The 16906-nt window shown below is 43.0% G+C and overlaps 1 protein-coding gene across 12 annotated transcripts in view; it reads left to right on the top strand.

The window, feature by feature from the left end:
- The window catches only part of LOC311503223 (uncharacterized protein), a 101590-nt gene extending 87144 nt beyond the window's left edge, over positions 1-14446 (top strand). For all 12 annotated transcript variants that reach the window (XM_084565811.1, XM_084565817.1, XM_084565812.1 and 9 more), the window contains 4 exons: positions 1632-1805; positions 11969-12142; positions 12425-12598; positions 13057-14446. In XM_084565811.1, coding sequence (XP_084421937.1) covers positions 1632-1805; positions 11969-12142; positions 12425-12598; positions 13057-13066 — 532 coding nt within the window. In that variant the 3' untranslated portion in view covers positions 13067-14446. The remainder of the gene's footprint in view (positions 1-1631; positions 1806-11968; positions 12143-12424; positions 12599-13056) is intronic.
- The last annotated feature ends 2460 nt before the right edge of the window (positions 14447-16906 follow it).

Below are 16906 nucleotides of genomic sequence, written 5' to 3'. Positions count from 1 at the left end.
CTTCAACAACAATCAACAATCAAGACTACTGTCTTTCTGAAAGAGACAGCGCTGTTGTTCTAAAGGTGCAGTGCACCAATTGTTCTTATAAAAATAAAAGCAAAGATGGATAGAGCTTTTAACACTGTAGCAACAGTTAATATGACAATTAATGTGAAAGTACAGGTTTAATGCTGACTGGCAGAAAACATTCCCGTGGCTCCTTTACCAAAACCAATTAATGTAAGTACTGCAAAGCTCAGAAGCAGCTGGAAAGTCCGTTTATGTCACAGGCAACGTGAACTTCAGACGAGATAATTTAGTGAAACACAGTAAATCACATTATGAACCTGCCTGTTGTATGAATTTTCTATGTTATAACACAGGCCAGATAAGCTTCAGTCTGTGCAGTACTTCTAAAACTTGAAAAGCTATGAATTTAATTGTTTTGCTTATAAATGCCTCCTCGTTGACCTCATATCACTTTATTAAAGAAATACACGTTATTTGGTAACTTTTCATCGTGCCCCTAAAATTATTTGTGTGCTACTAGATTTTTCAACTTAGGAGAACACGTGCTACTTGGGACAATGCTAAGCTCAAGCCCTGCTGGTCACCAGGGGCAGTGGGTGTGACTGGGGTTGAATGATTGATTAATGAATATCACCTGCACCTACCTGTCAATCTGTTCTGTCTGATACAGAGAGAGGGGGAGGTAGGGGAGGGGTTTTACTGTTGACCTCTTAAGCTATTGTTCATCATAGTTTAGTCCTGCAAGTCCATCTGCATAATAATATAACAAGAAGTATGTGTTATCAGAAGGATCAAAATAAAGGCCCTTAAATAGCAGTAATGGTTTCATGTTTCCTCCTTGGACTCAGCGTGTCAGACAGAGCTCCACTTTCTCCTCTCAGTGACTAACTTAGTCCTGATAGTCACACTACAGTAAATCTGAGCCACCAACCTCAGCGTACGTTACTGGTGCACACCAAGCTGAGCCACCTGCTCTGCTCTTTAAAATCCTCACATGGATCCTCTTGTTTTATCTCTTCCTGAGCCTATGCTCTTTGTTATTGATGTTGTGGCTCGTGTGGAACTTTATTACAATTTCATTCAAATGACTGGCGTTGTCATTTTATCTCCATAACCGCTGTGCTATGATGACGGGTTGTGTTAGCTCCACGCTCATTTAAAGTTGCTGCAATTTTAGTTGAAGGCGTCTGAAAATCTTCTAACATTTCCTCCAACTGATCTGCTTTCTGCCTCTGATCCTGAGCCTGTCATCATCCTCTTTGCTCTTTAAAGTGGAAGCTTGTGCTAAATTTGTTCCATTCTATTGAAAATGTTAGTGTTTGACTTTAATTCAAATGTGAGAGCTCATTGTTGTGATGCTGATTATTTTGTTCTATGTGTGTTCTGGTCATTTGAGCAGATTAAACATGCTGCCTTTAATATGGCTATAAAAAAGATGGTTGTGTTTTTAAAGGTGTGGGGGATTGGGGGGGGTGTCAACCTGGTTGGGACATAGAAGGGGGGGCACAGCCAAAAAAGTTTGGGAAACGCTGCAGTTATGTTGAGCTGCACATTTAAAACCTGAACACATCTGATTGAATTATTCATCATTTAATCTACATCTTTTATTCTTTATTCAGATTGAAGAGCTGCAGTTTGTCAGAGATCAGCTGTGATTCTCTGGTCTCAGCTCTGAAGTCCAACCCCTCCCATCTGAAACATCTGGACCTGAGTGACAACAACCTGAAGGATTCAGGAGTGAAGCAGCTGTGTGATCTTCTGGAGAGTCCAGACTGTAGACTGGAGACTCTGAGGTCAGTTCACTGTCTGTTACTGTTGTAGATCTGATATGTTTAATCACCAACTGAATCTAATTCATGTTCATCCAGAACTTTCCTCCATAAATCTGTAAATGTCCTTTAGTTCAAGACGAGTGTTTGTATCAGAAACTGTAGAAAATGTCCACTGTTAGTTGTTAAAGTCAATGAAGCTTAAAGGCTGTTAGGACACAGTAATGCAGGGGAGCTGCCTCTAGGGGGGGCACCAGATGAAACATGTAATGGTGTAGAAGAGACCTGGACATGACACGACCCGTGGACCGTATACGGTCCTTTGGCTGACTTTGACCGGCCCGTGTAAAGCTTGTTTGTTCTCATTTGTTCTCGACAGATGATCCAGACAGAACATTTTTTTCATGATGTCCTAAGTTAGCATGCTAATGCTAATACCGTGTTAAATATGCTGCTGTTATTTGGCTTACGTCACTTTCAGTGTGTCTGTATGTTAGCACAGCTGGGGTAGGCTCCAGCAGACCCCGCGACCCTTAACAGGAATAAGCGGGTACAGAAGATGAATGAATGAATGAATGAATGTATGTTAGTAGGGGTGTGCATCTCTCCAATATAAGACGATTCGATACGTATCTAGATACATGGGGTACGAAACGATTCAGGAATAATACATTTTAAAAACAACCGATTCGATTCGATTTCGGTAGGATCTGATCCGATCCGATCCGATCCGATCCGGTACGATTCGGTACGATTCGGTACGATTCAGTGCAATATGATATAATCCGATGAGTCTGTGCAAATTCTCATTTGTCCAGGTCAAAGGCATCTCTAGGCAATTGAATCAGGTCAACTGGACTTGGTTTTTGTCTGTGAAGACGTTTCGCTCCTTATCCAAGTGGCTTCATCAGTTCGAGAGACTAGCAGGCAAGTCAGACTAGCCCAAAGACACAGACAAAAACCAAGTCCAGTTGACCTGATTCAATTGCCTAGAGAGTAATCCGATATAGTTCCTTGTTTAAAGTAGACATTTTACATTATGAATGATCCTAAATCAATCCTAAAAATGTGATATTGTTTACCTTCATAGTGATAAGTTTAATAGAGTCTCGCGAGATTTTTGCGGGAAAGAGAGAGAGAAAGAGAATAAGCAAGCGGGGCTTCCAGCTGTATTGCTGATATACCGTAAATTCCGGACTATAAGCCGCTACTTTTGTCACTTGCTTTGGACCCTGCGGCTTATACAACGAGTTATGGATTCTTACAGCTAACGGTCACCAGGGGCGCACTATCATGGAAGCGCAGGAGCGAGACAGACAGTTTGCGCCAGGTAACGAGAGCAAAACAAACCAAGTGAGTCCAAATGCAGTACGAGAGCTGCTTTTAAGTTAAAGGCGATCGATCTGGCTGACTTTTCTGGTATAGTAGGCTGGTTATTTTGATACAGTAAACGGCCGTGTTACTGCACCTTTACTGCTGTGTTGGCTGTTTAAGAAAAAGATGCTGGTTATTTTGTTGAGCAGCGGGTTACTGCACTTTTGCTGCCGTGTTACAGGCAAGCACTTTTAAAAACGAATTAAATTTAGCCATTTAAAGTTATTGCCTCGTCAAGCGTTGTAAGCTTTGTTTTTTGTTATACTGCACTACGGTACTATGACTGCAGGAAGTGCGCTAGGAGCGCACCGTTGTATTATTTGTGCACTGCACGAATGCTGTTTGTAATGTCAAAGATGTGAAAGTTTGATCGATTGATTTTTTGTTTGATTGATCGAAAGATTTATGTTTGTCAAATGTAAATAAATGGGACGCTTTGCGTTTCCAAACAGTCATTTCTGTCCCGACAATCCCCTCCGTGGTAGAAGAAACCCTTACGGTAATTAAACATTAAAACACCAGCGGCTTGGGTGCGGCTTAAAGTCGGGTGCGGCTTATATATGGAACAATCTGTAGTTTCCCCAAAATTTAGCTGGTGCGGCTTATATTCAGATGCGCCTTATAGTCCGGAAATTACGGTAATAACCCGATTCATAACTTTGTAATCGGGCCATCGACCGGTTCGTGGTACATTTAGATCGGTCCAGGGGCTTGTGTATCGATGCACTCACATCTTTTAAATCAAAACCGATTTCCGATTCATATCGTCAATTTGTTACATCCCTATATGTTAGCATGTATGTTAACACACTGGTGTTTAGCTGCAGTGGTGTTGTAATTTATAGTAGTTTTCTCTGCTAAGATTCTGACAAGTTTGTCAATAAAGTTGGGAGGAGGAGCTAATTGACGTACCTGTCTGACGCACGTAAAACACCTGTGGGTCAGTTCTGATAGATATAAAATATTATCTTGAGGCCTGATACAGTTATGGGCCTTGAGTTTGACATGTGTGGTTTATGAATGATCATTTATTTAATATACAGTAGTATTAGACAATATAAATATTATATATGGTCATTTAAAAAACAAATCATACTAATACATTAACAGTTAATAAATACATTTTGTTTATATTTTAAAAGTTCATTGGTACAGATTTCATTTCAGATTTAATTAACTGCACTTTATAAGAGAATGTGTTCATTGTTAATGAAGCATTTCAAGCTTTAAGTCTGATTAACTGCTTTCTTGATCATCCCTTTACTAAAAACACCAGCACTAAATAAATCATACCACTGCTGTGGGGGCAGAGTTGAGTTCAGCCTATTGGCACGGCCCTCCAAGATATTTACTGTTTCTCATGTGGCCCCTTGGGAAAAATAATTGCCCACCCCTGGGGTAGAAGATGTGTGCAACAGAGACGTGTGGTCAGGGGAGTCAGGTGAGGTAGTGCCTCACCTAGCATCATGAAAAGTAATGACAATAAAATAAATTATACTACTGATAAAATAACTTGCCTCTCGCCCAATGACAGCTGAGATAGGCTCCAGCAGACCCCGCGACCCTTAACAGGAATAATCGGGTACAGAAGATGAATGAATGAATAAAATAACTTCTACTGTTTATCCATTGGTCTGTGATATAAATACATTTTCTGTATGATTCCAGTCATTTCAATCATTTTTATTGTCAGAATCTCTGGATTTCAGTATTTCTAATGTGAATACAGGGAGCGACCATATATGGTCATATAGGGAGAGACACCAGTTGAGGCAGCAGGAAGCCGAGCCTCGGATTGCGCAATCTGCCTGTGGCTAACTGTCTGTATGCCATCAATATATTGGTTGTGTCCATTTTTATCATGTGTCCTAATCTTCCATAGTCTAGTTAATGTATTTCATGTATGAGTGGAACATATTTAGTCTTGTTGATCTGACATTAAACCGCACTGAAAAACAAGGAGATGAGGCAGCCAGTACTTCTGCCTCATGGAAGAGGGCGCTAGTGAGCCACTGCTTCATGCTGTTGCTCTTCTTCTACTCTGAGTCAACTCTACTGTCCAGGTCCATTTATTGGGATCTATTATTTGTGTGAAAGATAAAAATAGAAGATTGTAAATCTAAACCTTCAGTCAAAACAGGAAGTGGTAAATGATGGAAGATATTCTGTTAAACAGTCTGAATTAAAAATGGATCAGATCATCAGAAGATTTAACAACTCAATATTATAATTTGATTAAGGTGATGATTTAGTTTCAATTCTAATCCATATTTCCATTTGTCTTTATTTTTTCTCACTGGCTACTCTCATGTTGAATGAATGAACTGTGGAGTTGTGACGGCCAACGCTCTCTCTGTCTCATTCTGTCTCTTAACTGCTATAGATTGACATTGGTCCTTTGTCCAGATATGAACCTTATACCTGTGTAAAGAATCCTCATTGAGATATGAAACGTAACCAGTTAGTGTGAAAGCAGCCAACTGATGGAGAATTGAAGCTATTTCATTGGGTTCATGATTGTAAATGTAGAGGCAGGGATGTGTTTGTCACTTGTCACCAGGGCTCCACAGTGCGAGCACCTCGTCGCAAATGCTGGTAAAAAATAATTCAGTGCGACTTGTGAAATGCAATTAGTAGCACGTGTGCGACTACCGAAGTTTACCGTTCAATAAATGTTTTATGATGTGTTGCTGACGTTTGGAGGTTGAGGCCGGTTGTGCTCTTGAATGCAGCCTCAGCTGAAAAAATAATAATAGGTGATTTTCACGTAGTGAGCGTGGTTGGTGACGTGCTGCGGAAGGCGGTTAAAGGCAGAGGGAGAATCTATGGCAGGGTCAGCGCCGTCGTATAGGGGGGAAAGGTGATGACAGTTCTAAGGGCCCACAGCCCATCAGGGCCACACACAGCCCCCAGTAGCCTCTACGACTAAATTATATTCATAGTAATGAATCCGAACTAAAATAAAGCCACAAAGTCACGTCATATTTTAATTTTAATAATTTCAATAACCCTCTTGGCCCCTTCTTAAAAAATGGTTTGGTCCACACCGCGGGTTTGAATTGAGCGCGAGCGAACTCCAGCAGGGAGTGAGGGAGATGAAGATCTTATTCCTTATTCCTTGGATCTTGTTCCAAGATGGCGCCGCGGACGGACGCCTCGGTACTTTGCTCTCTAGTACTTGTTGCTGTTTTACTTTTTAGTGTAGTTTTCTGCACTCCCTCTGCAATTATAATTAGCAGAGAGGAACTCTTAAAAATAGGACTATCCAGTGCCGGACTTTTTTCACCGGTTTTTACCCAACCAGACTGTTTTTTGGAGATTCTGGTCGGAGGAGCAGCAGCGCTCTGTGGATTTAGAAGGAGACGCCGGCGCGGGAAACGAGCTGGAGCGCTCGTCAAGTTGCGGCAGCGGGGATTACGCACCGCTCTCCCGTCCATACACCTGGGGAACGTCCGCTCTCTGCCTAACAAAATGGATGAATTGCTCCTTCTCCTAACCAAGAACTCAGACTTTCGCCGTTCAGCCGCCCTGTGCTTTACTGAAACCTGGCTCAGCGAACACATCCCGGACAGCGCACTACGGCTGCCGGGCTTCCAGCTGTTCCGTGCGGACCGCTGCGTGGAACTGTCTGGGAAGTCAAAGGGAGGAGGAACGTGCTTCTACATTAACGAAGGTTGGTGTACAGATGTCACGGTGTTAAAGAAGACATGCAGCCCTCACTTGGAGTCTTTTTTCATAAACTGTAGACCATTTTATTCACCGCGGGAGTTCGCCTCGTTTGTGTTGGTTGGCGTGTACATTCCACCGCAGGCGTGCGTAACGGAGGCGTTACATCACCTCGCCGACCAGATTACAGACGTGGAGAAAACACACCCGGACTCTCTGCTAATCATTCTCGGGGATTTTAACAGAGCAAATCTCAAACTCGAAATGCCAAAATATAGACAGCACGTGACGTGTCCCACCAGGGACATGAACACTTTGGACCACTGCTACACCACAATAAAGGACGCATATCGCTCTGTCCCCCGCGCTGCTTTGGGACTTTCTGACCACTGCCTGGTCCACCTCATCCCATCCTACAGGCAAAAGCTGAAATCTGCTAAGCCTGCAGTGAAAACTGTGAAGAGATGGACCAACGAGTCAAAGATGCAGTTACAGGCCTGCTTTGACTGCACTGATTGGAGCGTCTTTGAAGCAGCAGCCTCAGACTTGGACGAACTGACTGACACTGTGACATCTTACATCGGCTTTTGTGAGGACATGTGCGTGCAGACTAAAACCTTCTGCACATTCAACAACAACAAACCATGGTTCACTGCAGAACTGAGACGACTACGCCAGGACAAGGAGGAGGCCTATAGGAGTGGGGATCGGGACCTGTACAAGCAGGCCAGGAACAAGCTGACAAAGGAGATCAAGGTAGCAAAGAGGAACTACACTGAAAAGCTGAAGGACCGTTTTTCTGCCAACGACTCTTCTGCAGTTTGGAAAGGCCTGCAGACCATCACCAGCTACAGGAGACCATCCCCCCACCCTGTGGGGAGCCCCCGCCTAGCAGAGGACCTCAGTGACTTTTACTCCAGGTTTGAAAGGACTTTCACACCTTTCACTTCCCCCACCATCTCCATTACAAAAGGACTAGCAGCACCCCAAACCACCCCCGTACCCGACCCTCTGCCTGCGCTGAGGATCTGCGAACAGGATGTGCGTCAGCTCTTTCAGAGACAGAGGATTAGGAAGGCCCCGGGACCCGATGGAGTGTCTCCGTCCTGCCTGAAAGTCTGTGCTGACCAGCTGGCTCCCATGTTCACCCAGATCTTCAACAACTCCCTGGAGCTGTGCGAGGTCCCCTCCTGCCTCAAACGCTCCACCATCATCCCGGTTCCCAAGAAGTCCTCTGTCACTGGATTAAACGACAACAGACCAGTCGCCCTGACATCTGTAGTCATGAAATCCTTCGAACGACTGGTGCTGACCCATCTGAAGGACATCACGGATCCCCTGCTAGACCCCCTGCAGTTTGCCTATAGAGCAAACAGGTCAGTGGACGATGCAGTCAACATGGCTCTCCACTACATCCTGCACCACCTAGACTCTGCAGGGACCTACGCACGGGTCCTATTTGTGGACTTCAGCTCTGCGTTCAACACCATCGTCCCGGAGCTCCTCCACCAAAAACTGTCCCAGCTCACCGTGCCCCCCTCCACCTGTCAGTGGATTACCAGTTTCCTGACTGACAGGAGGCAGCAGGTGAAACTGGGGAACTTCACATCCAGCACCCGGTCCCTCAGCACTGGCGCCCCCCAGGGATGCGTTCTCTCCCCACTGCTCTTCTCCCTTTACACTACTGACTGCACCTCAAGGGACCCTTCTGTGAACTCCTGAAGTTTGCAGACGACACCAACGTCATTGGACTCATCCGGGACGGCGACGAGTCTGCATACAGAAGGGAAGTGGAACAGCTGGTCCTCTGGTTCAGTCAGAATCATCTGGAGCTAAACCCGCTCAAAACTGTGGAGATGACAGTGGACTTCAGGAAGAGACCACCATCAACATCTCCTCTCACCATACTCAACAGGACAGTCCCAACAGTAGACTCATTCAGGTTCCTCGGGTCCACAATTTCACGAGACCTGAAGTGGACCTCCCACATAGACTCCATAAGGAAGAAGGCCCAGCAGAGGCTGTACTTTCTGCGTCAGCTCAGGAAGTTCAACCTGCCTCAGGAGCTGCTGATCATGTTCTACACAGCAATAGTCCAGTCTGTCCTGACCACGTCCATCACCGTCTGGTTTGGATCCGCCACCAGACATGACAGGGACAGACTGCAGAGAACAGTCAGGGCTGCAGAGAGGATCATTGGTACCGACCTTCCCTCCATCCAGGACCTGTACCGGTCCCGGGTCGGGAAGCGGGCCAGGAAAATCACCACAGACCCCTCACACCCTGGTCAGAACCTGTTTAGACTCCTCCCCTCAGGCCGGCGTTACAGAGCACTGTACGCCAAAACCAGCCGTCACAAGGACAGTTTCTTCCCCCGGGCTGTCGCTCTGATGAACTCTGAGCAGTCACAGAGTGTGAGACCATCCACATGAACAATAAACAATAACTCTGCACTGTTGTATATACTCACTGTATAATAATCCTTGGTGTATATATTATCCTATATTTTATGTGTACAGATTCAGACTTATTTGTATTTTTATCTTATTTTATTTTATTTTATTTATTTTAATTTTATTTCACTTATTTAAGCTGCTTCTGTACCAGAGAGAAAAGTTGCCGGAGTCAAATTCCTTGTATGTGTCATACTTGGCCATTAAAGCTGATTCTGATTCTGATTCTGATTCTGATGATGGAACAAAAAACACAAATCTGGAGACTAGAAAAGACTAGAGAGGGAGGCCAGGGCTAGGAGCAACAGAGCAGGGGCCCAGGACATCAACATTCTTCTAAGAATGGTGACAGTAAAACTACCGAGGGCGCCTCTTGTTCATTCATTCATTCATTCATTCATTCATTTATTGTCTGTAACGCGTACCTGACGGGGCCAGGGGCTGTAGCTTACGTTAGCTGTCAATCATCGGGTGAGAGGCGGGAAGTGGCCAGTTCATTGTAGAGCAGCGATTCCTAGTGTAGATAACTGAACGTTACTAATGTGGAGGCTATCTACAGCGGACTGTGTGTTTCACACATATTACTGTCGGACAGTGCTCCAGTCAGCACCAAGCACCCGCTCACTTACCAGGCTACACTGAATTGTATTATGACGCATTCAAGTTCTACTCAGTAATTATGAGCATTAGGCGAAGGTCAATAACGTTATCATGATGTGTTCAAGTGTGGTCTTGTAAAAATGTGTTCGCTATTGGTGGGACATTTGAAAATACAAAGAAGTTAAATGTTCCAACAAGATTTGTTGTTGTTTTCACAGCGATATAAAATAAAATAAACCATAATGGCTGACAATAACAAAAAGACAATTTAGATAATAATACTCTAACTCATTGTTGAGTGATTATACACCAGGCATCAACAGAAAAATTGAATTTTTAGTCTAAAACATTCATCTGTTGCAACTCCAAAACAACCAGCAAGACAAACGTTCATCTTTATTTATTTGACTTTATATTTACAACATACCCTCAGTTCAGCGGCATAAATCCACAGCCACACACAACTTCAACAACAATCAACAATCAAGACTACCGTCTTTCTGAAAGAGACAGCGCTGTTGTTCTAAAGGTGCAGTGCACCAATTGTTCTTATAAAAATAAAAGCAAAGATGGATAGAGCTTTTAACACTGTAGCAACAATTAATATGACAGTTAATGTGAAAGTACAGGTTTAATGCTGACTGGCAGAAAACATTCCCGTGGCTCCTTTACCAAAACCAATTAATGTAAGTACTGCAAAGCTCAGAAGCAGCTGGAAAGTCCGTTTATGTCACAGGCAACGTGAACTTCAAACAAGATAATTTAGTGAAACACAGTAAATCACATTATGAACCTGCCTGTTGTATGAATGTTCTATGTTATAACACAGGCCAGATAAGCTTCAGTCTGTGCAGTACTTCTAAAACTTAAAAAGCTATGAATTTAATTGTTTTGCTTATAAATGCCTCCTCGTTGACCTCATGTCACTTTATTAAAGAAAAACACATTATTTGGTAACTTTTCATCGTGCCCCTAAAATGATTTGTGTGCTACTAGATTTTTCAACTTAGGAGAACACGTGCTACTTGGGACAATGCTAAGCTCAAGCCCTGCTGGTCACCAGGGGCAGTGGGTGTGACTGGGGTTGAATGATTGCCTCATGAATATCACCTGCACCTACCTGTGAATCTGTTCTGTCTGATACAGAGAGAGGGGGAGGTAGGGGAGGGATTTTACTGTTGACCTCTTAAGCTATTGTTTATCATAGTTTAGTCCTGCAAGTCCATCTGCATAATAATATAACAAGAAGTATGTGTTATCAGAAGGATCAAAATAAAGGCCCTTAAATAGCAGTAATGGTTTCATGTTTCCTCCTTGGACTCAGCGTGTCAGACAGAGCTCCACTTTCTCCTCTCAGTGACTAACTTAGTCCTGATAGTCACACTACAGTAAATCTGAGCCACCAACCTCAGCGTACGTTACTGGTGCACACCAAGCTGACCCACCTGCTCTGCTCTTTAAAATCCTCAGATGGATCCTCTTTTTTTATCTCTTCCTGAGCCTATGCTCTTTGTTATTGATGTTGTGGCTCGTGTGGAACTTTATTACAATTTCATTCAAATGACTGGCGTTGTCATTTTATTTCCATAAGCGCTGTGCTATGATGACGGGTTGTGTTGGCTCCACGCTCATTTAAAGTTGCTGCAATTTTAGTTGAAGGCGTCTGAAAATCTTCTAACATTTCCTCCAACTGATCTGCTTTCTGCCTCTGATCCTGAGCCTGTCATCATCCTCTTTGCTCTTTAAAGTGGAAGCTTGTGCTAAATTTGTTCCATTCTATTGAAAATGTTAGTGTTTGACTTTAATTCAAATGTGAGAGCTCATTGTTGTGATGCTGATTATTTTGTTCTATGTGTGTTCTGGTCATTTGAGCAGATTAAACATGCTGCCTTTAATATGGCTATAAAAAAGATGGTTGTGTTTTTAAAGGTGTGGGGGATTGGGGGGGTGTCAACCTGGTTGGGACATAGAAGGGGGGGCACAGCCAAAAAAGTTTGGGAAACGCTGCAGTAATGTTGAGCTGCACATTTAAAACCTGAACACATCTGATTGAATTATTCATCATTTAATCTACATCTTTTATTCTTTATTCAGATTGAGGGGCTGCAGTTTGTCAGAGATCAGCTGTGATTCTCTGGGACCAGCTCTGAAGTCCAACCCCTCCCATCTGAAACACCTGGACCTGAGATCTAACAACCTGAAGGATTCAGGAGTGAAGCAGCTGTGTGGTTTTCTGGAGAGTCCAGACTGTAGACTGGAGACTCTGAGGTCAGTTCACTGTCTGTTACTGTTGTAGATCTGATATGTTTAATCACCAACTGAATCTAATTCATGTTCATCCAGAACTTTCCTCCATAAATCTGTAAATGTCCTTTAGTTCAAGACGAGTGTTTGTATCAGAAACTGTAGAAAATGTCCACTGTTAGTTGTTAAAGTCAATGAAGCTTAAAGGCTGTTAGGACACAGTAATGTTGAGCTGCACATCTAAAACCTGAACACATCTGATTGAATTATTCATCATTTAATCTACATCTTTTATTCTTTATTCAGATTGATCAGCTGCAGTTTGTCAGAGATCAGCTGTGATTCTCTGGTCTCAGCTCTGAAGTCCAACCCCTCCCATCTGAAACATCTGGACCTGAGAGGAAACAACCTGAAGGATTCAGATGTGAAGCAGCTTCTTGATCTTAAGAAGAGTCCAGACTATAAACTGGAGACTCTGGAGTGAGTAGAGGGTTCCAGTCAGTCCATGCTGCTTTCATCAGTATTGTCCTAAACACAGTTAGTATCAAAGATCCAGTGTTTCCTGTAAACCTGCAGCTTCTCAGTGAAGCTGTGAGAGGAGAATGGAGACAGGCTTCAGGATTGGACAGAAAGACAGAGAGAGACACAACAGTCAGCCAATCAGATGAGCCAGAAGCTTGTTGTGATCATGTGTTTGAGTTGATGTGAAGACGACTGTTGTTGTTGTGTTGATGTGTCCAGGAAATAAAGCTGGATTCCAGCTGACAGCCTTCCAAGATGTATAGAGACAGTGGTGGTCATTCATCAGATCTGATCAACAACTGATCACAGCTCTGAGATCAGTCTGACTGAAGCCTGCACATCACAGAACCAGCATTACATTTAGTAACCATGAGCAGAGTCATCACGTCCTCTCTTCTTTCTCCTCCTCTCTACAGGTGGATTTAACCGTGAACAGGACGTTGTGTGAGGTGAGAGGATGAGCTGTGTCTGAATCAGAAAAGACTTTATTGTCAAGTATGTTTGTTCATACAACTGTTGACCATGTGAGTGGTCCTGGACTGGATGGATCTCAGCCGTCTGTTAAATAGTCTGTGTCCAGGGTGAGAGGGATCAGACACAATCTTAGCTGCTTCAGAGTCCTGGAAGCGTTCAGCTGGTCTAGAGACGTCAGACTGCAGCCAATCACCTTCTCTGCAGAGAGTCTGCTCTTGTCCTTAGCAGAGGCTGCAGCAGACCAGGTGCTGATGGACTCAATGATGGCAGTGGACAAGTGTCACCATGACAACAACAGCTCCTATTGGCTGCTCCCGTTATCACTTCCTGTTCAAGCCCAGAGTTGGTCCATTCTCTTCCTGGTTGATGGTTGATGCTTGTAAATCTGGTTCAGGACTTGTAAATGTCTTATGGTGATGTCATTGTGTTTTATGATATGTAGAAATGTTTTCTAAAATGTAAATGTGTCTCCAGCTGTAAAAGTGTTTGACATGTTGTAATGTTGGTTGGCACCTCCAGGCAGAGGTGGCAAAAGTACTCACATTCTGTACTTAAGTAAAAGTATGGATACTTGTGTAAAAAAATACTCTCGTAAAAGTAAAAGTACTGATTCAACTCCTTTACTCAAGTAAAAGTAAGAAAGTACAGGTTCTGAAATGTACTTAAGTAAAAAGTAAAAATTTTTGCCAGATTTTGCCATTAACAATTCATCCGTTGATAATTTTGCAAAATGAAAAAGTTCTAGCAGAATAATCTAGACTTAACTGATCAGAGGTCCTGCATGAGCATCCGGAATAATTTTTAATAATAAATTGAGGGTTACTGAGTTGTTGTTTTTAAACTGCTAGCTAGTGTTAGCTATACTATCAAAACGGTGTATTCCCATAGCATTGCTAACGTTGTAAACTAGCTTCCAAAAAATCCTCAAAAAGCTAATGATAGCAACAGAAACCACACCAGACCAGTACTTCTCAAATAGTGGAGTCAGGTGGACTTTCAGTATTAGTGTCTTTATTGATGCTTGATAAATAGCCTCCAGTCACTAGGTGGCAGCAGAGCTCAAACTAATCAATAGGCTGCCTGTTCAAAACAGTAGAAGTAAAGTACAGATACCTGAAAAATCTACTTAAGTACAGTAACGAAGTATTTGTACTTCGTTACTTGACACCTCTGCCTCCAGGCCACCGTAGATGATGAAGCTGGAAGCTTCCAGTAACCCCCCTTGGGTCTAAGCCTCTTCCTGCTCTGCACATTATATTGTTATGTTTGCCTCTTGTTATTTTTAAACTGTCAATGATTTGTAAATGAACAAAGAATAAATGACTAAATGTTTCCTGACGTCCTTCCATTCAAACCAAATCCTCCTCTAATGATGTTGTGGCGCCGCCCAGCTGCTTGGGATGAAGTGAAGTTTGATTGTTGGGACAAGACGTGAAACACTAGGACAAGTTCCAGCATGAAGAAGCAGCTTCACTGTAGATCCAAACAAGATGAGGTTGTACTGCAGCTGATGCACGGTTCATGGCTGAACTATGACGGTGGCAGTAGTCCCAGTTAGGGCTTGAATCCATAGACTGTAGAAAACATGGAGCACACGTCTCCACTTCCTCTCATTGGTCAAACTGATGCTAGTGTCCCAGGGCTACATGCGGCGCCATCTGGTGACTTCTGATCCAGAGTCAGATCAGTTCTGTCTGAGAGTGGATCCATGTTATTGATGCCCCGCCCACTCTCCCTCTAGACTCACTGGTGATTGGTTAATGCTGCTCTGCTCCACCTCCACCAGTTACTGAGACATGTTGAATTATACACTGAACTTCTTTATTATTGTAAATCAAGCTCCTCCCACAGAGCTAACGTTGGAGTATTGTTGTAGCTAGACGCTAGCTAATTACATTCATTCACTGACAATCTCACAGAAACTAAAGTTGAACTTTAAATCTGTCCTTTAGTTCACAGTAGAGATGTTATGATGGAAGCAGACGCTGGAAACAGTGTCGAGCGTTCAAAGCAGAAGTATCGCCACAAGATGTTTGGATGCTTCATCAGCTGAAAGATCACGTGACTCCCCAGATGAAGCTTCATGACGTCACACGCGTATCGGCCGTCATCAGTGACGTGTCACGGGATTGTTAAACTCCCAATGATTATAAATGGGGACAGTCCCTCAGATGGTTGTGGCTTTTTGAGAGGAGGAGAGTTTTGCCTCCGTTCCGTAGTTTCATTGGTTTAGAAGGAGGGAGAGTGAAGTTTAAGGTCAGATTAGACCAATCTGACCAATGAGGACATGTTTAGTCTCACGTTGTCATTCCATCTCTGGTTATCTAGGTGGTGTCCAGCAAACCACGTGGCCTTCACTGACAACTGGAACACTTTCTGGGGAAAGCCTGGTCTGATTAGGAGAGATGGCATCCACCCCACTTTAGCGGCTGCTGCTCTCATCTCTAGGAATATGGACCATTTTATCAACCCCCCACCCGTAACCATGACAACCCAGAGTTCAGACCAGGAGGAGGAGTTGTAGTCTTCCACACTTCTCTGCTGCTTCTCTAGGACTGTCTCACACCCTAAACTCTCTAAACTCTATAGATGTTCTGTCTGCTCCAGATTATTTAAACCAAAGAACAACAACAGAGGAGTTACTCATTGGAACCTGATACAAATCAGTACAAGTTCATTGGTAGAACAGAAGAAGAGGAAAATGAAATGTGGTCTTTTAAATGTCAGATGTCTCTCATCTAAATGTCTTTTAGTGAATGATGTGATAACTGATCATCAGATTGATCTATTTAGTTTGACTGAAACGTGGCTACAGGATGATATCTACTACTAGTCATGCTATTCTCTTCTATTACTGTAGACAATGTTTACTGCTGTGTGTCTTTCTTCTGTCTGTACCCGGCTGGCCTCAGGCAGATGCTTCCTCCATATGAGCTGGTTCTGGTTCTGGTTCTGGTTCTGCTCCAGGTTTCTTCCTGTTAAAGGGAGTTTTTCCTGCCACCGTCTCCTTCAGGCTGCTCTGGAGGTTTCAGGTCTGGTTTTGTAAAGCGTCTTGAGACCATTTGTTTTGTTATTGACGCTATAGAAATAAAACTGAATTAAATTAGTAGAACATTAGATGAACTTGCATCCTCACATAGGCATTCACACACTATACATTGATTTCCATACCTGTATACATACATAGAAGAGGAGCAGACTAAAGCCTGACTCAGCTGAAATGATCTTGTTTTTAATAAAAATCTCTGAACCAGTTTCACCAGCATTTAGTACAACTACTGTCATCACCGTCCCTACACTGTCAGAAAAAAGGGTACGACTGAGGTTCATTTTTGTTCTCTAAGGTACATCTGCTGAGGACGTACCCTCACAAGTTCCAAGTTGTTCCTCATGGAACTTAAATGTACCCTTTTTGGGTCAAAGGGTACATTTAAGTTCCAAAATGATCAAGGGTCCACATCTGTACCATTTTTCCACAAACAGGGGAACAATGACAATGTGAGGCTGTGTGTGACTGATACAGTTGGGGGATGGTATGGTTTGTGCATCAGAAATTCAGTTCATTTACTCTTATTCTTAATCCCAAGTTTCCAATATGTTCCTCAGAGAACACAGCAGTGATTTAAAAATGTAGGTGATAAAGTAGGACTAAACTTAATATTACAAGTGACACAAAAATATTTATGAATAATTAAGTATAACTATTTCTATTATCTTCACACATAAAGCTTTTATACAACATATAGGTATTGTAGCCTATTGGTCTGCACTTTTAAGTGAATCAGAAAGAAA

This window comes from Chelon labrosus (genome assembly GCF_963514085.1).
Source record: "Chelon labrosus genome assembly, chromosome: 18".
NCBI classification, from domain to species: Eukaryota; Metazoa; Chordata; class Actinopteri; order Mugiliformes; family Mugilidae; genus Chelon; species Chelon labrosus.
This window is presented reverse-complemented; position numbering and strand designations above follow the sequence as displayed.